Consider the following 25,218-nt stretch of genomic DNA (forward strand, 5'->3'; position numbering starts at 1 on the left):
GATTTTCTTGGGTATGTGTCTGCTCACTGAAAGGTGAGGGTGGTCCCAAAGCTAGAGTAGGCTCACTGATGGGTGGGACAAGATCCTGGGGCTGGTGCCTGCTCACTAGTGTGGGGTCTCTGGCTGCAGGGCCCTGGGGTTCCCGGGTCTGGTGCCTGGGCACTGGTGTGTGGGGCTGGGTGCTGGGCCCTGTGGTGGACGAGGCCGTGTTCAGGGTGGCTGTGGGCTCAGGGATGTCTTAAGACAGCCTGTCTGCTGGTGGTGGGACTGTGTCCCCCACCAGTTTGCTGCTTGGCCTGCGGCATCCCAGTACCGGTACCTTCAGGCTGGTGGGCGGAGGCAGGGCTGAATCCAAGGCTAAGGAGTTAGAGGGATGATTCTGAAATGGCACTTGCCAGCAGACTGTCCATGTGGAAGAAGGGGCTTCCAAAAATGGCTGCCCCGTGTCTGTGTCCCCAAGGTAAGCTGCACGGGCCTCCTGCCCCTCCTGGAGGCTCCCTGCCATCAGCAGGTGGGTCTGACCCAGGCTCCTTTCAAATGACTACTGTCCTGGGTCCCGGAGCGTGTGAGATTTTGTGTGCCTTTTAAGAGGAGGGGTCTCTTTCCCCTAGCCCTCTGGGTCTCCTGTATGCAACCCCACTGGCCTTCAAGGCCAGGTGCTCTGGGGCTCCTGTTCCTGGTGGCTGAGAGCCTGATGCGGGGTTCGGGCCCCTCACTCCTTGTGGAGAACCTCTGTCATTGTAGTGACTCTGCTGTTTGTAGGTCGCCCACCTGGGGTCTCCTTCTTGGCCCTGCAGGGGCTCCGCCACTCAAACTCATCTCATTGGGGTTCATTCCTCATATCTTCAGTTGTAGAAGATCTTTCCTGGTAGGTCCCAGTCTTTTTCATAAATGGTTGTAATTTTGTGTGCTGGTGGGAGGAGGTGAGCTCAGGAGCTCCCTACTCCATCATCTTGGGGACGCCCTTCAGCTTTATTCTTTGAAAAGGGGACTCATGTGGCCAGATACGTGATTATTAGCAGCACTAGAAAGCACGTGTTCAGTGTTGTCATCAAAAAGAGTTCCTTCTCTCACTTCCAACATCGTAGATTCTGGGGCAGGACTCTGGTTGGTATAACTGAGGGGATAGAATCCTATGACTAACAGCACCCACTTGCTTGCACTGGCGAGAGGCAAGTTCCCTCAAGAAGGGGTAGGATACAGTTCTAAGAGAGAGGGCGCTCTCCTTCGTAGACAACGAAGTCAGTGTTCAGCTCTGTTCCCAGCACGCACAGCACCCTTGCTCCTGAGTTGAGTTCAGACGATGCTTTTGCCAAACGTGGTACAGTTTTCCATCCATAGCCGCAGAGCGCCTCCTCTCTGCCCCTTGGGTCCAGCTGCGGCTTCCATCTCCAGGGGTCAGATTTGCTGCTCAGTGATTCACCTGCCTGGGCACTAACTTATTTCCGAGCATCCCACTCCATGACGGAGTGAGATGCTGGGATGTGTGCTAAGTCTATGTTTATCAGAAACTTCCAAACTGTGTTTCAAAGCATCCACACCACTTTGCATTCCTGCCAGCTGTGCATATGTGATATGACCTCTTGATAAAATAATCGCTCTGTCAAGAAATGACTTTCTTATCCCTGGTCACATTCCTTATTTTGAAATCTACTTTGCCTAATATTAATACAGTGATTCAAGCTTTCTTTTCATTTTTTGCATAATATACAGAAATCCTTTCTAGCTTTTTAATCTTGATCTATGATCTTGTCTTGAAAATTGTTTATTACAGCATACTGGTGGGTCTTTCTTTTTATTCAGTTGATCTGTCTTAATTGAAGTGTTTATACCATTTGCACTTAAAGTAGTCGTGACATAGTTGAGTTTAAGTCGGCCATCTTGCTATTTGATTTTGACTTATTCCATCTTTTATTTTTTCCTCTTTTCCTGCCTTGTTTGGGATTGTGTGTGTGCGTGTGTGTGTGTTTCTGTCTTCATGGTTGGTGTATTAGCTCTGCCTCTTTGCTTCATAATTTTAGTGACTGCTGTAGGGTTTACAGTATAATGTTAATTTGTCACAGTCTACCTTCAAATTTTACCACTTCACGTGTAGTTTGAAATCTTTATAGCAGTTTACTTCTTTCTGTTTGCCAGCATTGTGCTATTGTCATACATTTTAATTATGTAAATATTGTAAAATTCATAGTGCATTGTTATTATTTTTTCTTTAAATAGAAATGTATTCTTTTTAAATTTTTTATTCTTTATGCAATTCGTAAAGGTTGAGAAACTGTATTTTTTTACTTTTATTCACGTATTGACCATTCCTGGTATACTGGGTTTCTTTCTGCAGTTTCAAATTTCTCTTTAGTATCATTTTTTTCCCTGCTCTAACAATTTCTTTCAAGATGTCTCATATAGTATAACTGTCCTCATGTTTTATTGGTTTTATTTAAAAAGTTTGTATTGTGCCTTAATTTTAGGAATTTATTTTCACTGGAATACAATTCCTTGGCAGTGTTTTCTTTTTCCTTCAGTAATTGAGAATATTGTTCCATTGTTCTCTGCCCTGTGTGGTTTCAGATAAAGAGTCTGCTATCACTTTTGTTCCTCTGTACCTAGTGTGGTCTTCTCCCCTTCTGAAAAATTTTCTCTTTACCTTTGATTTTCAGCGGTTTTATAATGAGGTTCCTTACTGTGGTTTTCTTTATGTTTTCCTTGTCTGTGTGTGTGTGTGTGTGTGTGTGTGTGTTTAATTGAAGCATAGTCAGTTACACTGTGCCAGTTTCTGGCGTACAGCACAATGTCCCAGTCATGCATGTACATACATATATTCATTTTCATATTCTTTTTCATTAAAGGTTATTACAAGATACTGAATATAGTTCCCTGTGCTATTTTTGAAGTTCTTGAATATTATCAGTTTATATTTCTCACCAATTCTGTAGATTTTTCAGCCATTATTTTTATAGCACCCACTCCTGCTTCTGGGACTCTAGATTCCTGTATGTTAGACATACAGAATGCTCATTGAGTCTCTGCTCAATTTTTTCAAACTCTTTTTTTATTTTTTCAGTACTTTATTTTTAACAATGTTTATTGCTGTATATTCAAGTTTACTACAGTATTTTTTATTCGATATACTGTACTTTTTATCTTTGAAACTAGTGTAAAACCTTTACATCATCCATTTCTCTCCTTTATCAAGTTTTTATCTTAATATCCTTGAGCATATTTCTCGTATTTATAATAGCTGTTTTAAGGCCCTTCTCTTCAATCCCTTTCTCCCTATCTTTTCTGGGACTCTAACATTCTTCGCATTCCTACTGATTTTTATTTGCATGCCAGACGTTGTGACTTTTTTCAGAGTGGATTCAGTTTTATCCCTTCAAAGAATGTTGGGTTTTATTCTGTTGTGCAGGTAAGTAGCTTGCAGATGAACTGAACCCTTCAGAGACTTGCCTTTACCCTTTGCTGTGGTGGATCCAGGGCAGCCTTTATGCTGACATTTATTAGCTCCATTGCTAAAGCGTTACTCTTCTTTTTTAGACTCTATTCAACTCCCTGTTGTTACAAAGTCCTTCCACTCTGACGAGAACGCAAACTATTTCTAGCCCTGTGTGAGCTCTTAAAACTGCTCGTCCCACCACTTTCTTCCTGTGCACGGGACCATGCCTTTCACATGTGCTCAGATCAGTGCTCCAGCCGGGGCCCGTGGATCCCTCTGCAGATCTGCAGAGCTGTCTTTCTCTGCAGCTTTTCTCTCTCTTTTGCTCCACAAATTTGCTCCACAAATTCTAGCCACTGCAGCCTCACCAAACTCCCTCTTTAGCTGCTCGACCCAGCATGGCTTCCAGCTCTATTTGGGTCCCCTCTTTCACTGCTAGGTCGTAGGCACTCCCCCAGGCAGTAACCTGGGCTTTGTTCCTTTCTCTGTAGGGGCACAGTCCATAGCTACCTGCTGTACAGTGTCTGAAAACCTCTGTTTTATATATATTGTGTTGTTTTTTAGTTGTTATGGAGGTCATAGGAGGTCAGTTTCTGTACCAGGCAATCTTTAATGGGCATAACTGGAAATAAACTGATTGCTGATCCTTGTTGTTAAGAAATTTCTTTCTAGTTGCCTCAGACCTCAAGACCTAATATTTACTGAGCTATGGAAGTGATAAGGAATTCTAGGGATCTGAGTACCATCAAACTCTTTAGAGAAGTATTTGGAGCCCCAGAACGAGATTTGTCTTCTTCTCAGCTAATCTTTCCATGCTCCCCCATCCCATTTGTTGGACTCCAGTCATATCTGGTTGAACTGGTTTATATCAGTGTTTGAGCACTGCTGCTTCTGAGGAACGTACAGTGCCTGTCCTGCTTCTGAACGTGCCCTTCTGTTTTGAGAGGTGGTCACCGTAAGCAAATTTGAAATATGTTTTATATTACTCATGTCTAATGTGCTTTGAAACATATCACTATTCATTTCTAGTACATTAAAAAAGTAAAAACAGTAGAGCTTTTCTGGAATAGACAGTCCACATAATTTCTGAGAAACCTGTTTAATGATGCCTTTGGGACATATTTTTCTGCTAAGTCTGTAGACATTTATTTGAATTCATCATGTTCAGTATAGCTAGGGCTGTGTTGCATTCTTTACGTGTGTGTAAACGTGGGCAGCTGCTGTGATGATAGATGTACTGAAAATTTTTCGTAAGTGAAGATGGGTCAGAGCTCTGTGGAAAGATTAAAATTCTGATTAACTTGTCTCTAAAGGAGCTGGTCCAACTCAAGATTTGTATCTTTCATTTTTTTAGTTCACTCTCAGGACTAAATTTGTCAGATTGTGTTCATAATCCCTCAGACAGACATTTTTTAAAACTTGGAAAGTTTCTTTGCTCTTATTGATTGATTGATTTAACATTCTAAAGATACACCCAGCTCAGAAATTTTGCCTCCAGGAGACAAATCATGATTAAAAGCAAATGTTCTCTCTCACACGGAAGTATGTGTTTACCAGACCCATTAAATCTGACATTAAGAGAAAGCTTTGAACAGTCAAATTTGGAAAACAAAATGTATCTTTTGGATATTGGTAGAACAAAGAAAAAAATCCAGTATAAGCTCTTTGTCTTGTTAACCTGAGGCAAGATATTTATGGAAATCAAGAAAATGACTGGAAACAAGGTACTCAAAATATGAATGTCTAAATGATGATAAGTAACAGTGATAATTAAGTGATTACTCAATATGACGGCTTTATCCTGAGCATTTCGTGAGTTAATTCATTTAATCTTCACCCTATGAAGTTGGTGGTATTATTATTATCACTACCCCTTTTTCCTGAGGAGGAAATGCACCTTAAATGTATTAGCCACAGCTGTAATGTAGAGTATCAGGACATCTGGTGGGACTCAAATCTGATTATACCAGACCAACTGTAGCACATTATTAAAAGCAGCATCCCTGAGAAAACGCGTTTAGGAAACATTTAAGTTCTACGTCTTTTGTGTGATTGGGGCAGCCTGCCACAGTGTAGTGTGAATTTAGATGATAGAGGTCTCAAGCTAGGGCCAGTGGGGTCTGAACATTTCTTTTACTTGGCCACCGCAGCACTTTTTTTTGTAAAATGAGTTGCACGAACTTACGCGTTTTCTGGTTGACCAGTTTCCGCAATGCCGTGTGGTGTCATGCCAGGGCTCCTCATGCATAATTGCTGCTTTCCTGGCCCCAGAGTCTTCTGAGGTTGCGCCCCGCCTCCCCCATTCCCACCTCCAATTGAGACTGAATAGCATGAGATGGGGGCGGACAGACGGACGAGACCAGGTGAAGGGCTGTATCTGTACTTCAGTGGTGTCATCGTGGCAGGAAGTGAACTGCTTGTCTAGTTTGTACTACCACAGCCTATGTAAGCCGAGGGGCAAGAAATGAGTTTTTTTCTTGCAAGAATTAAACATTCCTCAGGTACCTGAGACCAGACACGTGTTAAACATAGCCTCTCTCAGGAGCTTACTTTTAGGTGCACCATACAGAGAGTGATTTTAATCTAGAATGCACAGCACAGATGAAATACAGAATACTGTTAGCTAAGATACCACATAGAACATTCTGAACTGAGTGGGAGAAGAACAGTTGGGACCACGCTGACGTCCTCCCAGGTAACAGGACATCCAAAGGACAGTGGAATAGAAAAGAACCCAGAAGCAGCAGTGCCCACTGTTTATGGTAACGTGATTATATAGTATAGGAAGTAATTCAGATGATTAAGGACCACAGAAATGTTCATTAAATGGTGCTGGGGTGGGGGGTGTGGTACGTGGGGGTGTGGTGTGTATGTGGTAGGTGGGTGGGTGGTGTGTGTGGAGGGGATGAGTGGATGTGGTATATGTGGGTCTGGGTGGAGAGCATATAGAGGGGGGTATGTGGTTTGTGGGGCTATGATGTGTGTTTATGTGTTTCCCACATCAGCCCCACTAAAAAATCAGTTTCAGGTAGATTAAAGGTAAAAATTTGAGAGACAAAATCTAAAATTTTAGGTGAAAATGTGAAACTACACCTTAATGATCTTTGGTTAAAGAAGGATTTCCTAACATTTAGGGGAAAAAATGATAAAAGGGTATATTCATATATGATTACATTAATAGTAAAGACTTACTCGATTAAAATTCTCTTTTAAAAAATTAAAAGACAATCTACAGATTGGGAGAAGATACTTTATAGTATATTACTAATAAAGGATTAACATCCCTCCAAAAAAAGACAACCCAATAGAAAAAATGGACAATGAGAACAGATGATTCACTGAAAAAGAAATTGTGGTGATCAATACATATATGAAGACGCACTCAGCCTCACCAGTAATCAGGGACGTTCACAGTAAACACACAATGAGGTATCATTCCACATGTCACATGGGCCAGAATTTGAAAGAGTGAATGTTGATAAGGATTTTAGAGCAATGAGCGCTCTTCCATGCATCGGTAAACCTGAGCATCAGTGGTGTCACCACAGTTGGCAATAGTCAGTAAAGTTGGAAATGCTTACACCTGTGTCTCAGTTCGTTCAATCCCAGGTGCATATCTACCATCTTTTAAGAGGGAGAACATTGTAATAGCTCAAAATAAAACCACCGAAATGGCCCTTAGTCAATGGGTTTCCCATTCATATAATAGAAAACTGTTAACAGTGACAAAACAAGTGACTAAAGTTACAATTTTCAGCATGAGTGACTCCCACAAAAAGTAATGTTGAATGAAAAAAAAAGCAACTTGCAGAAGAATGTGCACATACAGTAACACCCTAAAGCAGGCAGTACGGCACTGTTTTTAATAGGAAAACATTCACATATAGAAGTCATGAAATACAGAACAGTGGTCACCTCCGGCAGGGAGAACGCGCAGTCCGTGAGGAGTACCCAGCACCTCAGCTCTGCTGATAATTTTTTAAATTAGGTGATGGTGCGTGTGTGTTCACTGTTGCTCTTGATAACCTTCCAATGTCTTAAGATTTTATCATAAAATTTTTAAAACATGAGAGATCACCTGATTTCATGGGAAATTTAGAAGCAGTTGGGGCTACTTTTCTTGAAATCTCCACAAGAAAAATAATTATTACAAAACCCCAAACCAAAAATTAGCAATCACCAGTGTAATATTTTAAAACTTGCACCATAATAATAGAATTTTGTTTGTTACATTTAGAAATACAAAAGATGTAATTATGGTTACATAGTAGAATGTAAATGTTGTCCACTTTGACCCTGTGAGAGAGTACAGATGACAGGATCTGGGGGGTAAAAGTAGAGCGGAGAGCCCAGGGGAAGCCCAGGCTCTTAGAGGAAGGTGAAAGGGGCTGCCTACTCCCCAGGAAACAGAAAATAATGCTGTCAGCATGCTCTGAAAGCTCCTGAGACAACCATTGGAGATGCAGGTAGGAAGCCATACAGATGTTAGAGTGAAGCAGTTACAATTTGCTAGACCCTCATCTCTTTCAGTAACAAATCAGTAGCGGATTTCACAGTCTATTATTACAGCACATCATTTAGGGATATGATGCAAATTAGCTACCCTGAGAAACAGCTCAAATGTTAAAAAGTGGTTTATTTAGGAAAATGGGATTGGAGGAGTTGGAAAGAAGCAAATCAAAGAAGGCAATTGTGTGGACTTATCACTGTAATCATTTTGACATATTTTAATCACATTTCCAAGTACAGATTCTTCAGTGATTTTACCCACCTGAGGTTTGTTTCTAATTTGAAATATTGAAATGTTAATTGCTTTTTAACAGTGTGAGGACCATATCTGCTTCATATTTTCGATCTCATTTTAAATATTTTGGATGTCAGGTAAGTCTTGAGAAAGTTGAGGGGGGTTCACTCCCTCTAGAGGGTTTACACAATTGCCTGGCAGTGAAAGATTTGAAAATTTAGTCCCGCATGTCAAATTCGAGAGAGGAGATGGTATTCTGAGTCACACATACTGAAAATAGAGTTTATAATGGTAATGCAGGCAGAATTCTTTGTTATTGTGTAACATTGGGAACACTGTAATTAAGAGATAATAAAAGTGGAATGTTTTTTCCCCACAAGACAGTGTCTCCTGTTAGAGAAGGACCCTTTGAGTCTAAGGCAAAGCAAAGCAGTTATTTTAAAACTGGGCTAAGACCCCACCTCCTCGCCACTTTGCCTTCTGGGGCAACAGGGTGTGTCATGAAGCCCATGGTCACGAGGCTGAGGGGCCACCACTGAAGTCCTCGGGGAGGAGCTTGGTGGTAGTCTAGTTCTGGTGGCATTTTGACTGTGTTCACAATTCTACATTTAGACTAAAAGAATAAGTTGGAGTGCTTAAGTTCCATTTTGACGGCTCATGTCTTTAATTTGAAATCCAGCCTTTCCTGCGGTAGAGGACAGTTGGTTAAAAGAGGCCACCCACCGTTCTCCTCAGAAGCAGTGCTTTTGACAAGGGCTGTGGAATAGAAACTAATCTTTTAGTACCAAAAAATCTGTTCAGAATCTGCATATTCCTTCCTAAAAGAGGAATGCACAGTTTTCACTGCATCTGATTTTTAGAAATTATTCCATTTGTACTATTGACTCATTCTGTTTTTATTTTCAGTGTAGTTAACATTTAGGAGAAAGAAGAAAATAATCTTCATGTCTATTATTTATTGTAGTGTATCAGATTCTCTAGCAATCTGATGAAAATTTGAAATTAGAAATACAATGTTGGTTTCCTAAAGGAAGTAATTTATGAACAAGATATAAATTTGATAGATAGAAATTTATGAACAAGATATATCTGTGCCTTGATGCCTGACGGGCGGAACAGGTCCCAGAGCTTCTGAGATGCTCAAAGCCGGGTTATAATTCTCACATTTGGCTCAAATAAAATTTTCCATATTTTTCTTAAAAAAAAAAGAAATTTCTGTACAAAAAATTTATCACTGGATAGTAGTACAGAATTAAGAATCTGAGCTTTGAAACTAGATAGGTCATTGATTCTTTTTAAAAAGTTCTTTCAAACACCAGCTGTGTGCAGTCCAGTCTTCATGGGGAATAAGGAGAGGTGGGTGATATCCCTGAGTGGGCATCATTCAGCTGAGGGCTGAATTACAAAAGGGAGTCATAAAATGTTCAGACACAGCGAGCACGTGTAAGAGTATTCCAGTGAGGCAGGTAGGTAGTGCTAAAGCCTTAAGGTGAGAATGGGCACCTGCTAAGGTGCTTAGTACAGTGTCTGGCACCTAGAAAGGACCAAATTGTTATTGAGAAACCTAAAAGTTGTTATTTTAGGTACAGAATGTTAGCATCATTCACCATTACCATCTCAGAAACAGCTTAATGGCCAACAAAAGATTTATTGAGTAAAATGTGGTAAAGCAATCATTTTTTAAATGACATATAAGTAGAAATGTTTAAAAGAAACATATATAATATCCCAATTGTGTGACAGATGTGTGCATGGTAAAATGACTAGGAGGTTATATACCAAAATATTGTCTCTAGTGGTTAGACTGGTGAGTTCAAATTTTTTCTATGTGTGGATTTTTTTTTCCTGTTATTTTTCCTTATTTTATATTGATTTTTGCCATTGAGTTTGGACAATACAACTTATGTTATCAGGGAAAATCAATATTTAATGTTAAACATTTTTTATTCGAGCATAACGTTTATACAATGAAATACTTAAAGTCCTAATGAAGCATAATTTGGTCTAAAAATACAGAAAAATGTTTGCAAAATAATGCCAAGTGGAAAAACAAAAACATCATAGCATGATTACCAATAAAAAAATAATGACCGTTGTATAACAAAAAATCCAACCCTAAATTTGGAAGATACAACTGGCTTTATTAAACAGTTGGTGAGGTGGGCAGTGTCCCCACAAGCAGAGAGGAGCTGGGAGGGGCTGCAGAAAGTGAAAGGCTTTTATAGACAGGAGGGGAAGGGGAAAGGAGAGGGAGGTGCCTCACCTTCCCCTGGGGCGTGGAGAGGCCTGTGTGGCAGATCGCCCCTCTGGCGCTGTCCAGAAACCTCGAGGCTCGCTGCTTCAGACTGCATTTCTCAGGGAGGCTGTACTGCGATAGGTTTGGTATTCAGCCTCGCTCTGGTGAGGCGGGCTTAGCACAAGTGACTCCATTTGGGGCCTGTTGTCTCTTTTCTAAGATGGCTTAGGATAAGATGGTGGGTATTATCCTTCCGCTTTAAAAGTTTGCTTCCTGGCTGTTGTGGTACTGTTCCTACCATAAATAAGTTGAGGGTGGGGGCTGCCTGAGAGGGGTGATGAGTGTTTCACGCTGTTGTAGCAGTGCTAAAATTGGTGAAACGACCGCTTGTTGCAGTGCTCTTGGGAATGCAGTCCTGGTTGCCCTTGTGTAGAAAGGTGGGAGGGGGCAGCTCTTCAGAGCCCTGGACGTCTAAACAAATGGCAGAGGTTGGCCTGACCTGAACAAGCTAGGAGTCAAACGCGTGGTGGCGTCAGTGCAGATGCAGTTCAGGGCCACGGGCTGTCTTCTGGCATCAATGTGAGCAGCCAGGTAGTAAGGGCCAGGAACCACGTTTCAGAAGGAGCTGGTGGTTTCTCCTGAAGCTCCTAAAGTCGGGGAAGGGCAGGCCTTCCCTGAGAACAGACTGGGTCTGCAGGCTGCCCTTCCTTGCCACTAGGAGTTATTTTTTATTGGCCTGCTCTAGCTTTTGCCCCAGGGGCATTTGAAAGGTGTCAGTGGGCTCTGCGCTCTTTTACAGTTACAGCAGCCTGTTTGAATTCTATTTGTAGAAATGCATGCTCAGTGGAGTCTCTGACTCTGGTTTCTTGGTCATAAGGGACCTGTGAAGTTGAAAAAACCTGATTTGGTGTCATTTAATGTGTCTACTTGTCTGATTCAGCAGTCACCTGCACTTCTCAGATGGGCTGTCATGATTTAACCTTACCTTTTATTTTAGGACTTTACTCTCTAAAGTTTTGTAATGAGTTCCGTAAACTGCTCAAGAAATTGTGAAAAACAGTATGCTTGACTTTCTTCGCGTTCAGTGTTCATACCTCTCACGTATAATAAAGTTATTGAACTTTAGTAATATTTTGCTGTTGTCCAGCTTTTTAAGATGGTTATTAAAAGCAGCAAGTCTCCTCCAGCATCTTCCTTCGGTTTATAAGAATTATGAGCATGGTGATTATAGTTAATAACACTGTATTACATATTTGAAAGTTGCTAAGAGAGGTAGATCTTAAAAGTCCTCATCAAAGAAAAAAAATTGCAACAACACATGGTGGCAGTTGTTAAATAGACTTATAGTGCAATATAGACAAATACTGAATCGTTGTTATGTTGTACACCTGAAACTAATATATTGTTATGTCAATTACACATCACTTTTAAAAAAGAATTATGAGATGATTTTTCTCGCCTAGAATTTTGAAGTCCCTTTCCACAGATGTCCATTCTTTAATTAATTGAAAACCCAAACTAATCTGTGAAGCTGTACCTGTTCCTTGGTCTTTATTGAGATCTCATTTCCATATCTAACATTATCTTGTTGAAATAGTCTGTATCAAAATTTTATCCTGCCTCCTCTTTGCTGTTTAAGCAACCTGAGTTTCCTAACGTGTTTCACCTAAGTGATGGAGAAAACACTTTTAAAAAATGATCTGTCATATTTGTTGAGTTGCGTCATCCACATGGTGACTTAGGACATGTGATTGCTTTTCTTTTTCGGATTTTTAATCTGCTCTTTGGACACAGTAGCAAGTCAGAGTACTTGCTCAGGGGCTCCATTCTAGTATAATGGGAATTCAGTAATAAATAGGTGATATTTGACATGCGGGTTAAGTGATGCAGAGAAAAATAAAGCCAAGGTGAGGAGACAGTGAAGGAAGTGGGCAGGTGCCATATTGCACAAGGTGCTTAGAGGGGACCCTGGATGCGGCGACATTTGAGCAGAGATATAATTGAAGTGAAGGTGCAAGTCATGAAGGTATCTGGGGAAAGAGCAGCTGGAGAAAATGTGAGCTGTAGTTCATTTATCAAAGCTAAAAACATTTGTATGACTCCAGTATTTTTTTCCTGAAAAAATAACGATGTATTCTGAATCATTTTTGTCTTTCTTGCTGCATACTTCTCCTGTAACCTTTACTCACGATGGTGTGCTCTCGTTGTGTTCTGCCCTCTTCTCTAATTTTAGCTCAAGTCTAAGTTTAAATTCTCCCTGTGCTCCTAGTAATGTTTACCAGTGAAACCAGCTCCTAGCCGAGCAGAGGAAGATGTTTGTTCTAAGTTAGATTTGTACATTTGTATAGCTTATTACGTGGGTAACAATTTCTCCCTCAGCCTTCGTTCCTTTTCCCATTGTTCACTTTTATTCGCGTTCATGTTTGATGTCTCCAGTGTCAGGGAGGGCCTGGGACAAAGCAGAAACAATATATATGTTAATGAATGTGCTGCTCTCCATCCTCCCTCCGATTAAATTAAGGGTGAAAGTTTACCCCTTTTCTATTAAAAATTCATCAGTAATGTCTGGGAGGGTTTCTTCTCGAAGTATTGACTTTTAACAAAGAAAAATTTCTGAATACATGAGTGGAATTTTGAAAGTAAGTCTTTGTGGTTTAGTCTAGAAGTTGGATGCATTTTCTTTTAGCATACAATATCCCTAAATTAATTTTTAAAATACACTTTTAAAAGATTAATGTATATTAACTCATCTAATTTTTAGAATAACCCTTGAGGTAAGTACTATTTTATTGTTGTTTTACGGAGAAAGTAAGTGAAGCATGGAGAGGCTGAGTGACTTGCCCAAGGTCACTCAGATAAAACCAGAATTTCAAACCAGGTGCTCTCTGTACAAAATACCATGTTGGCTTTTGTCCACCAATCATCTTGATAAAGGACAGTGGTGATCAGTGTTATGAGATTTCCATAACTGACATTCATGTTTTGATTCAGTGTCTTAGTCCAAATATCCTGTAGAAGGTGATGGTCAAAAGAAAACCCTCCTTTTTTTTTCCTTCAAAGTCCTACTGAAAACCTAATCCTCATTTAAAATCTTCTCTGATTTCTAAATCCTTCTCATTAGTAGAATTAATGACTTCCTCCTCTCTTTACCTACTTGAAACCCTCCTTGTGATTTTTTTAGGTTTGTGCCAAGCTTCATCTGGTTATTACAGCTTAGCACATTGTACTAAGTTTCACTGTTAATGTGAGCTCGGTATGTGGACTCCTTAGGGGTAGGGTCTGTGTCCCAATGATCTTTAGGTAACAACATTGTCAAGTAATTACGGTATGGGTAGCATCATTTTATAGGTTTATAAGCAGAGATGTTAGGCAACTTGTCCAAAATCAGAGAAATGGTAGACATCGGGTGTGAATCAAATCTTAAGTTTTCTGACTCTCGGTTCAGAGTACTTTCTGCCATTCTAGAAAGATCGATTTGGGGTAAGAATCTTGACTTCTTAACGGGGTAGAACCACATCCAGAGTGAACATCAGCCCGCCAGGCGACACCTTGGATAGTGAATTCTTCCATTTTTCTCTTGTGTTTCACTTCTGCTCTCTACTAATAATATAAGCCTATTTCTATTATAAAAAGAAGGAAATACTTTCTAGGGAAAAACAATAGTTATAGGTTGTACTTCTGGTTCCTTTAAGGCTGCCCCAGTTTTTCTTTTCATAAAATAGAGTTGACTGCTTGTAGCAACTCCCAGTCGTAAAGAGAAATATAAAGATTAACTGGTTTTTTAAAAATATATAAATTACCTTTAATGTTTCAAAGATAAATGATTTAGAAATATGACAGTCGTAGCACTATTTTATTTCTATCACTCTGTTATAAACCTGGGGGTAATTCTCACTATCAGTTGATTAATATTGTGTGACTTACCTCCCAGGGGTGACTTCTGTTATTCACAGCTTGGGTTCCATTGCTTTAAGCTGTAATCTATAAGTGTTTGAGTTACTCAGTTAAGATTTAATAGTATTTCATATGGTGGTGCCTAAGGATATTTTATGAAAAGACATTAGGGATAAATATACAAGGATTACCCTTAACTTCACGTAATGATTTGTAGGGCTGTCATCTGTGAATTTATCTAAATTCATGTACACTAATCACTGAAAGCCATCTCCCCCCAACCTGGGGTGTACCTTAAACTGCCTCAGCGATGTAGACCTTAAGAGCTTGCTTCCTACCAAGGTGACATCTCTTCATCCTGTAAGAGAGCTACTTTAAGAATTTTGCCCCGTTTTCAGATACTGTCACTTGGGAAGCAAACCTCCAGAATGCCTTGTGCCTTTTACAAACACATACAGATGCGTCCCAGCTGTGCTAGTGTAAAGGCTTTTGCTGAGCGCGTCTCCGCTTTCAAGTTGAGCAGAGTGTCGGGCTTATTTTGGAATGCCCTCGTTGGTGTCGCATTGCATCTTAAATGTCTTTCTCCATTAACGTAGGGAAATTGAAGGTGTTTTGCACAGGTCCTCACATCCGCACATTTCCCTGTTTCCTCGCCTGGCAGGGACTGCATGGTTAGCCTTCAGGACATAACTCGAAAATTCTTTCTCATTAGTGTGGATATGGCTTACAGATTTTCTGCACCCTTTGGGGGGAAAATTATATTCTTGTCATTTTACTGGGGCAGTGGAAGAATGTTTTTCAAGCCAACAGACAGGGGAGAAAGGTTAGTGGATTAAAGAAAAAATAGACACTGCCCCGTACTATGTCTTTCTGTGCTTTTTAAGTCTTTCTGATATGAAACTTGAAGAAAAGGAAAAAGGAGATGATCAAGGGACCCAGAGTAAGGAGTGGTCAAAAACAGGACAAGATTTTGACGGAAACAGAAACAATTGGAACAGTAGGATCTTAAACCCAATCTGTTCCCAGCTCGGTTCAGAAGAAATTAAAGTTGGAGCGTATAACATGCAAATAAAAACCTTTGCATAAAGCTGTCTAAGCTTTTGGCGGATTAAAAAAATAAGTAACTTTATCTTCTGGCATATATCCATCATTACTCTTTACTATTTCACCGCTCAGGAATATTTTATACCTTCCTCTTTATGGAAGAAGAGTGACAGCCTGTGTTTTCACTCTCGCTAATGCAAGTATTTTTTAAAGATGAGTGGTAATCACTGAAGCCAAAATATTGTTCATTGTACTTTATATTTCCAAGAAGATGTCTTCAAATGTATAATAAAGATGAGATCAGAAAATTATAAGAACTGGTTTAGAATATTGAAGATTTAATGATCGTTCCCCTATCACTCATGTTTGGAACAACTGCCAAATTCTCTTTTGCAGAAATATGTACTCTGTGTGTGTGTGTGTGTGTGTGTGTGTGTGTGTGTGTGTGTGTGTAAAATGTGGAATGGTCACAGAAGCCTGTTGACTTTTTTGCTTCTTATTTTAACCTACCATGCATGGGGCCCAGCCCCCAGCCAGGACTGACAGTGGGAGAGTGTGTGCTCGTTGAGCTGAACCGACTGTCATGGGTGTCCCTTCGTCCCTCTTGGCCACTGTTTTTCCTGATAAGTCAGAGTCCATGCTGAATCAGCTCGTAAATAATTTGAATATCATCCTTATGTCTCAGAGTTCACCAAGTCATTGTCCCTGAATCTGACTTAACTAGTCTTTCTTAACAAACCAGACTAAAAATGACCAGACCAGTGCAACAGGGAGCCAAGTACTGCAGGTCAGTGGGCTCTCAGATTCCACGTTTGCAAAATGGAGATTATAAGAGTGACTCCCTTGACCATGGCAAAGGATTGTCACCTGCAGAGTTTCCCCTTAATGTACCCATAGAACATGTTTCCTCCTCTCAGTTGCCCTGGATGGTAACTCTGAAATCCATACATAGGCAGCCCCCTCGGTAGTGACTCCACCTCTCAGAACTGCAAGTGTAGTTAACAAGGGAGACGTCAGTGTGGAATAGAGCAGTGATACTAACTGAAAGGGCTGTTTGGATCAAACAGAACGTTGTAATGCTCGCCCAGTGCTCAGATCACGGCAGTGTCAGTGCTCTGTTAACACTGCTGCCTCCCTCTTCCCTTCCATTTCTCTATCTTAATTTAGTGTGCACCTCTGTCCATATTTTGGCCTTTTGCTCACACAGGGACAATTGTAATAGCCTTCCTTACTTCTTTCCTTGTTCTGGTTTCTCTCATCCTGTCCTCAGCTCCTATCTCCTATATCCTATCTCAGATGAATCCTAGATTATAAAATTCGTGAATAATTTTTTTGAAAAAAGAAAAAATAACTAGAGACTCTATTTTTGGCAATATGATGGCCTACAGATTCCAAAACTCGTACATTGTAAAACATCTAAAAGTGATTAAAATATTTTTAACACTTTTTAAATGAATTTATGAGCCTATAACAAAGAAAAGGAAATGAGTACAAATATAAGGAGGTGAGCTAGGCCTGGGCTGCTGAGTCCTCAGGGCTCCTGGGGCTCTGGGTGCCCAGGGAGTACTGGAGGTAAAACCACACACGACTTTAGCACGGAGCACAGAAAGACAGAGTGTGAAGGAGCAGCAAGGACCCCTGAGGAATGGAGTGAGAAGTTAGAGGCTCAGAGGTTTCAGTAGAGCAGACGACAGAGTCAGTGTTCAATCATATAATGAAACACAGGAAGCCCAGAGCGGGAGAAATGTAAAGAAACCTACACCTGGACGTAACATGAAGTCCTATCTTCATAAGGAAAGGGAATTGTCAACCTAGAATTTTTAATGAAATCAAGACATTTTACATAAAAAATAGAAAAAGATTTTCCACCAAAAGACCCTCACTAAAGGAACGTCTAAGTATAGATTTCAAGAAGCAGTTGAAAATGGCCTCCAAGAACAACCCGAGGTACAGAAGTAACAAATGAAGGTAATACTAAACATGAGGGTAAATCTCAGCAGACAATGGCAATTTTTAGAAAATGTCCATTTCAGTAGTAAACAAAACTAAAGTAATAGACACCCTTATCATGTAAGGTTGGAGGCAGATAATAAGAATTTAAATGTGCCAAGATGCTAGTATTTTTAAGAAGGAACACAATCTTTGGACTCTGATTATGCACGTTTAAAAATGGCCATGAAAGCACAGTCTGTTGCACAGAATTATCTTTTGGTCAAGTTCAGCGAACACCTTTCACAGTAGGCACCCAGGTATTTGTTAAAGGACACCTACCTACCAACTCCCTACGACCCTGTAAGTAGAGCATTTCAGTGGGATACACTGGGTTTCGAATCAGTAATCTCATTCTCCCCGCCACGTTCATTATGTACCTACAGTTACAACTCTTCCCCAGTCTTCTGTAGTTGATAATGTGTGTGCTGTGATAGCAGGTTTAACTCATTCTGCAGGTGTCATTATGAGGAGCACTGCTCCTCGTTCACTGGGGTTCAGCCCTTGTGTTTCACATGATGAGCCTCACCAAGGGCACAAAAGCCGTAGCAGCACTGTGTGTGTGTGTGGGGGGGGGGGGGCTTTAAAATCGGGGCAGTTGAGGCTGCCTCGAGGAGGCCGTCCCACCCTGTTCCCAGCACAAGGGTCCCTTTCTTCCCGAAATTCCACTCATTTGCGCTCACTGTCCCCTCTGAAAAATGGCTGTAATAATAGTACCTTATTTTTTAGCACTCTGGTGTAGGTTAAATGGTGTGGGTTAAACAACTAAGGTATAATTGACCAAAAGCAAGATTAAGTTTTAAACTAATGTGGGAGCTGAAAAAGCAGAGCATGGAATACAGGGTTAATGCTCACTGTGACGCAGCCTTAGTCACCCATGGATGACTTTAAATCATAGTTCAGTTGGAGAGATCTTTGGGATCTGTTCTAGTAGACCTAGGGTGGTAACGATAAAGAGCTGTTAAAAGTTTTTGTGAACCTATACCTGAATTCGTTACCAAATTGGTCAACCAGACCTGTGCCAGGGTCCTCGCCTGGGCTGAGACCCCTTATCTAAACCAGGGAGGATCTTTTTCGGCTCAGATTTGCACAGCCAGTAATGAAGCCAGTGCTGAGACTGGACCCGCACCAGCTTTATTCAATGGCCAAAGAATGGAGAAGTGGGAACTTGGTTCACATATCAACTTCCCAGCCCCGTCCAGGTAGAGACACCATATATATGTATATGAGGGTCAACGTAAATGGGAGGGAACTGAACAGAGAGGGAGGGATATTCATGAACAGAGGTGTGGTTTGAATTAGGAACTGATGGAACTATCCTTTTCAGTCTTTATATGGTCTTGTCTAGTTGTTGTCATGGCAACTGTCAACTGTGCTGGTGGATGTGTCATCTAGCATGCTGAGGTATTACAAAGAGCGTGTAATGAGACTCAAGGTCCACTGGAAGTCAGATCTTCCACCATCTTGGGCTGAGTTAGTTCTAACCAGTTCTTGTTTTCTTTGTTTTGTTTTGTTTTTTCTCTTTGTAGCTTCCTTCTGAAACTTAGGAGTAATTGGTTTCCCTTCAAGGGAGAGGCAGGGGTATGATTCTGGGGCAACAGCTTTGGTAACAGATTCATAGGTAGATTTCTACTTGAAAGGCAGAAAAATAGATTTGTAGATCTTTGACTTGAAGGAATCTCAAGATGCCGCTAAACTAGTTTTAGGGCTTTGGGGAAAGCCTTTCAAATCCAGGACCCGCGTTCCTCCTATGGAAGACAGAAGCACTTCTCAAAGTTCCTTTCTAGCATTAGCCAGTGCTTCGCCTTAAGTTATGTGAATTATCCACATTGCAAAGTGAAGCAGCTGAAGTCCTGAGAGGTTGGGGGACTAGTCAGGAGTTATACCGAGCTAGGGTTGGTGGGTGAGAGGAAAGGTCTGAGAAAAGGGCTGATGAAACAGCTGCTTCTCAGTTAGGTGCCTCCACCCACCAGGCTGCCTCTGGCCCTGCTCCGTAGCAGCTCCTGCAGCCCGAGGGCACTTGTGCGTGCACTGTTCTCACATGGACTGTATCAGAACTTGGCATCTATTGAGCAATACAGTCAGCATTTATTTTTTACGCACACGTGCGCGCACACACACAGAATGATCTATGGCTTTCTTGATAGTAGCCAGGCTTTTTTCTTTATAAAGAAGATTACGGTATACTTTTTTTTGGATCATTTATTTTTGAGTGCACACTTTTCAACCTGACATGGGGAAACAGATGGGATGATTTTTTCATTTCCCCTGGAAACCTGCAGAGCGGATGTTTTGAGTCCTTTTTTTGCCGGGTGGATAGCTCAGTATGGTCTTGGCAGGAGCACCTGTGTCTGTAGGTGGCTAGTCACCTAGTTTCCAAGCCTAAGGATTCTTCAGTCTTCAGTCAAAGGAAATTTAAAGGACTTGCTTGAGAATAATGCACTTCCTAATTTAATCAGGCATTCACATTAAAGTCCTTCTATATTCTGAGACTTTTTTCTTACGACTCGTAGAAACTTTGACGAAGCCGTTAAGGCTCTGTGAGCCCGTGGATTAATGTGTATTTCCAGTATGTCTTTAAGTCATTGCTACTGGAGTGCAGACCACAGAGCCAGGCTTCCGGGGTTCATGTAACTGCTTCTCCCCTTCCTACTTATATGGCCATGAGCCAGGGTACTTCTCTGGGCTTCAATTTTATCCAAAACCGGAGTAGTAGTACCTACCTCACAGGATTATTGTGAGTATTATATGAGACAATAATGGAAAACATTTTTAGAATACTGCTTGTTACATAGTAAGGCTCAAGAAAATTTTAGTTCTCATTGTTACTAGATTTGGTAGCTAATGAACGAGGAACACTGAAGCACAGTCACTATATTGGCCTCTTACATCCTCTTTTTAAAATGTGAACTTACGCCAAATAAAAATTTTTTTTTTTCTTTCCAGCTCCAAGAGGAAAACGAGGATGGAAAACCTTTTATGCTGTACTAAAGGGAACAGTCCTTTACTTGCAAAAGGTAAAAATAAATCAATTAAAAGTGAAGCTTACAAAACTTTGTGCAGGGATAGACAAGTCGTCCAGAAAAAATTCACCTTGTACAGAGAGGCCACGTCAAACACCCCAAAGGCTGTTTAAGTGATGTCTAAATTCTGTTTTTAGATTTGTTTTGTTTCTGGTGAAAAAAATTATTTTGGAAATTATATATGTGTGTGTATATATATATATATATATATATATATATATATATATATATATATATAACATTTTATAAATATAGAGTATTATATATGTTTGTGTGATCAGAGGGAATGGGTTAGCTGTGTTCTACTTACATTCAATTAGAAAATTTGAATATAAATTGATAAATTCGACTTCATATGGTCTATGCAGATTGCGGTAGCATTTGTTTCGATGGGCATTTACATTATAGACTAGTTACAGCCCTCATTTATTTAGTTATGTAAGAATATATCTTCATTTACCTATTTATCTTCATGTAGATCCTCCCTAAGTCTGGAAACACGTTTTCATTCAAGTCCTGCACTTAACAATGCAGATGTATTCCAGTTACCTGGGTGGGAGTTTGACCAGACCGTGTCCTGTCAGGATTCTTTCTTCCAGGCCCCAAATCTGGAAATCAGTTTGGGATCAAGTTTATATGCTCTGACCTTTGAAGGACAGTCCCTGAAGCCTTCCGCCTCCCTAGCTCTGTGTGAGTGGAGATGGGAAAGTTGTGTGTTGACTGGAATGAGGTACACACACCACCTCCTAGAGCCTTACGGGATTCTAGGTCCCACTGTGAAGGGGGAAATTTGGAATTACGGCTGATACGAGGCCAGGCAGTAACAACACTGCCCTCCATGGTGGCTGTTAGCAAAATGTTTTTTCTTTTTAATTGTGATAAAAAAATATGTAACATGAGATCTACCCTCAGTAAAATTTTAAGAGCATAGTACATTGTTACTAATTTTGTAAGCATAGTGTTGTACAGTAGACCTCTAGAAATTTTCCACCTTGCATGACAAATAACACCCAATGAATAGCAAGTCTCCCGTTTTCCCCCTTCCCCAGCCCCTGGCAACCATCATTCTACTTGTTTCTTTGGGTTTGACCCTCTTAGATACTTCATGTAAGTGGCATCAAGCAGTATTTGTCCTTCTATAACTGGCTGATTTCACTTAACATGATGTCCTCAAAGTTCATCCATGTTGTGGTATATGACAGGATTTTCTTCTTTATGACTGAGTAATATTCCATCGCTTACTTCATTTTCTTTATCCATTCATTCATCCATAGACATTTGTTTATTTCCACCTCTTAGCTATTGGGAATAATGCTACAGTGAACATGGGAATGCAGCTATCTCTCTGATGTCCTGATTTCAGTTCCCATGGATAGGAATAACCCAAAAATGGAATTGCTGGATCATATGGTGGATCTACTTTAAACTTTTTGAAGAACCTCCATACTGTTTTCCATAGTGGCTGAGCCATTTTAAATTTCTACCAACAATGCACAGGAGTTCCAGTTTCTCCACATGCATGTCAACACTTTTTATTTTCTGGGTTAAGTATGCAAAATATTTTAATGGCCATTCTGACAGGTGTGAGATGATACTTCATTGTGGTTTTGATTTACATTTTCCTGATCGTTAGTGATGTTGAGCATGTTTTTATATTTCTGTTGACTATATTTGTGTTGTCTGTGGAGAAATGTTTAGTCAAAATCTTTGCCCATTTTTTAATCAGGTTATTTGGTTTTGTTTGCTATTGAGTTACAGGAATTCCTTACATATTTTGAATATTAACCCCTTATCATATATATGGTTTTCAGATATTTTCTCCCATTCTGCAGTTAGCCTTTCCACTCTCTTGATTATTTCCTTTGCTGGGCAGAAACATTTTAGTTTTATGTAATCCCATTTCTCTATTTTTGCTTTTGTTGCCTGTTGATTTGGAGTCATATCCAAGAAATCATTGCCAATATCAATGTCAAGAAACTTTTTCCTCTCTGCTTCCTTCTAAGGGATTCATAGTTTCAAGTGTTACATTTAAGTCTTTAATCCATGGTGAGTTGAGTTTTGTGTATGGTATAAGATAAGGATGAACTTGCATTCTTTTTCATATGGGTACCCAGTTTTCCTAGTACAATTTGTTGAAGAGATTATCTTTTCTCCATTGTGTGCTTTTGATACCCTGTGGAAGATCAGTTGATACGATTATTTTTGGTCTCTCTATTCTGTTACATTGGTCTATATGTATATCTTTTGCCAGTGCCATATTTTTTTGGTTACTATAGCTTTGTAATATGTTTTGAAATCATGAAGTGTGAAGCCTTTAAATTTATTTTTCTTTTTCAAGATTATTTTGGGTATTTGGGATCCTTTGTAGTTCCATATGAATTTTAAGGTGAATTTTTGTATTTCTGCAAAAACCACCATTGGGATTTTTGATAGATTGTGTTGAATCTGTGGAGGGCTTTGGATAATATGGACAAGTCTTTCAATTCATGAACATGAGACGTCTTCCCATTTATTTGTGTCTAATATCTTTCAGTGGTGTTTTTTATTTTTCACTGTGTAAGTTTTTTACCTCCTTTATTAATTGTTTTCCCAAAGTATTTATTGTTTTTGATGCTGTTGTAAATGGGATGTTTTCTTAATTTCCTTTTCAGATTGTTCATTGTTAGTATGTGGAAATGCAACTAATTTTTGCATGATGATTTTATATCCTGCAAATTTGCTGAACTTATTTCTTAGTTCTAACAGTTCTTTTGTGCAATCTTTATACTTTTCTATATATAAGGTCATGGCATCTGTGAACAAAGATAATTTTACTTTTTCCTTTCCAATTTGGATGCCTTTTATTTCTTTTTCTTTTCTGATTGCTTGGCTAGGACTTCAGTACTATGTTGAATAGAAGTGGCAAGAGTGGGCATTCTTGTCTTGTTTCTTTTCTTAGAGGAAAAGTCTTCAGTTTTTCACCCTGAAGTATGGTGTTAGCTGTGGACTTTTTATCTATGGCCTTTATTATAGTGAAGTAGTTTCCTTTTTATTCCTAGTTTAAGTGTTTTTGTCATGTGAAAGGGTGTTGAATTTTTATTAAATGTTTTTTCTGCATCTATTGAGACAATCATGTGATTTGTAAGCTTTGTTATTGTGTTAATGTGATTTATCACACAGTTGAGTTTCATATGTTGAAGCATCCTTGCATCCCAGGGGTAAATCCCACTTGGTCGTGGTATATGCTCCTTTTATTGTATGATGTTGGATTTTGGTTTGCTGGTATTTTCTGGAGGATTTTTACATCTCTGTTCATCAGAGATATTGGCCTATGGTTTTCTTTTCTTGTAGTTTTTTTGGGGGGGGTTGTTATCAGGCTAATTCTGGCCTTGTAAAATGATTTTACAAGTATTCTCTCCTCTTGAATATTTTGGAAGGATTTGAGAAGGATTGTTAATTCTTTAAGAATTCAGTAGAATTTACTTGTGAAGCCACATGATCCTTGACTTTTCTTTATTGGGAGGTTTCTGATTACTGACTTAATCTACATGCTAGTTATAGGTCTGTTTCTATCCATGATTCAGTTTTGGCAGATTGTATGTTTCAAGCAATTTATCCATTTCTTCTAGGTTGTCCAATTCATTGGTGTGTGATTGTTCATAGCTGTTTCTTACAATCTTTCTATTTCTCTAACATTAGTTGTAATATCTCTTCTTTCATATCTGATTTATTTGAATCTTCACTCTGTTTCTCTTAGTAATCTAGCTAAAGGACTGTCAATTTTATTGATCTTTTCAGAAAATCAATTCTTAATTACATTGATTATTTTCTTACTATTTTTCTGGTCTCTATTTCATTTATTTCTGCACTAGTCTTTTGTTTTCAGGGAAATACATTTTATTTGAACTGCTGGTGTTTTGAAATTTTACTCTTTTCTTCTATTGCAAATAGGGTTTTAAGACAGCTTTGTAAAAATGATCACCCTTTTGAAGTATGATAGTAAAATTAGTGTTTTCACATCTAAGACATTATTACTTGAAAATCAGTCAAACATTACTGCTATTTAAAATTTTTTTATTCTAGCACCTAAAAATAGGCTTTTGTTTTTAGGAAAAATTATCTCAAATCTTTCTTTAAAAATATAGTTCTATATTTAGCAAAAAATGGCATCTTGAGCAATATCTCAGCTTGCATCTTCAGAATTCGTATATTGTTGATGCAAAATGTTTATTATTTTTCTTATTGTCATGCTGATATGAACCATTTATGTATGTAAAGTCCGCTTGCTCACAAGGGCCACGTTGAAGCTATGTAAACTCCCTAATGATTGGATGTGTGTCCTAGCATTTGACACCAACATTCTACAGAAGGATCTCTGAGCAACTTTGACAGATACTGGTTACTATTCGGACTTTCTTTTGAGATTCTTCTCCTATTTATTGTTTTTCTTTCTTTTTTGAGTTGTATTTAAGTATAACTGACCTACAAGCACTATGTTAATTCCTAGTACACAACAGTGACTCGATATTTTATACATTACAAAATGAACACCACAATAAGTCTAGTTGCAACCTGTCCCCATATAAAGTTATTATCTTACTATTGACTGTATTCTACATGCTGTATATTTAATCCTCATGACTCTTATTTGGTAACTGAAAGTGTGTACTGCTTAACCCCCCCCACCCACCTATCTCATTCATCCCTTCACTCTCCTCTCCTCTGGCAACTTCTGGTTTGCACTCTGTAACTGTGACGCTGTTTCTGTTTTGTTATGTTTGTTTTGGTTTTTAGATTGTACATATAAGTGAGATCGTGTGGTATTTGTCTTTCTCTGACTTGTTTAATTTAGCATAATACCCTTTGGGTCCATTCATGT

General features: G+C 39.5%; 1 protein-coding gene across 7 annotated transcripts in view; it reads left to right on the top strand.

The window, feature by feature from the left end:
* Nucleotides 1-25,218, top strand: part of PSD3 (pleckstrin and Sec7 domain containing 3) — a 463,075-nt gene that overhangs the window by 353,119 nt on the left and 84,738 nt on the right. For all 7 annotated transcript variants that reach the window (XR_010377299.1, XR_010377300.1, XM_064477400.1 and 4 more), the window contains one exon: nucleotides 20,284-20,354. Coding sequence is in view for 5 of the 7 variants with exons in the window: in XM_064477400.1 (XP_064333470.1) it covers nucleotides 20,284-20,354 (71 nt within the window). In the remaining 2 variants the exon portion in view is untranslated. The remainder of the gene's footprint in view (nucleotides 1-20,283; nucleotides 20,355-25,218) is intronic.

Source organism: Camelus dromedarius, chromosome 22 (assembly GCF_036321535.1).
Source record: "Camelus dromedarius isolate mCamDro1 chromosome 22, mCamDro1.pat, whole genome shotgun sequence".
NCBI lineage: Eukaryota > Metazoa > Chordata > Mammalia > Artiodactyla > Camelidae > Camelus > Camelus dromedarius.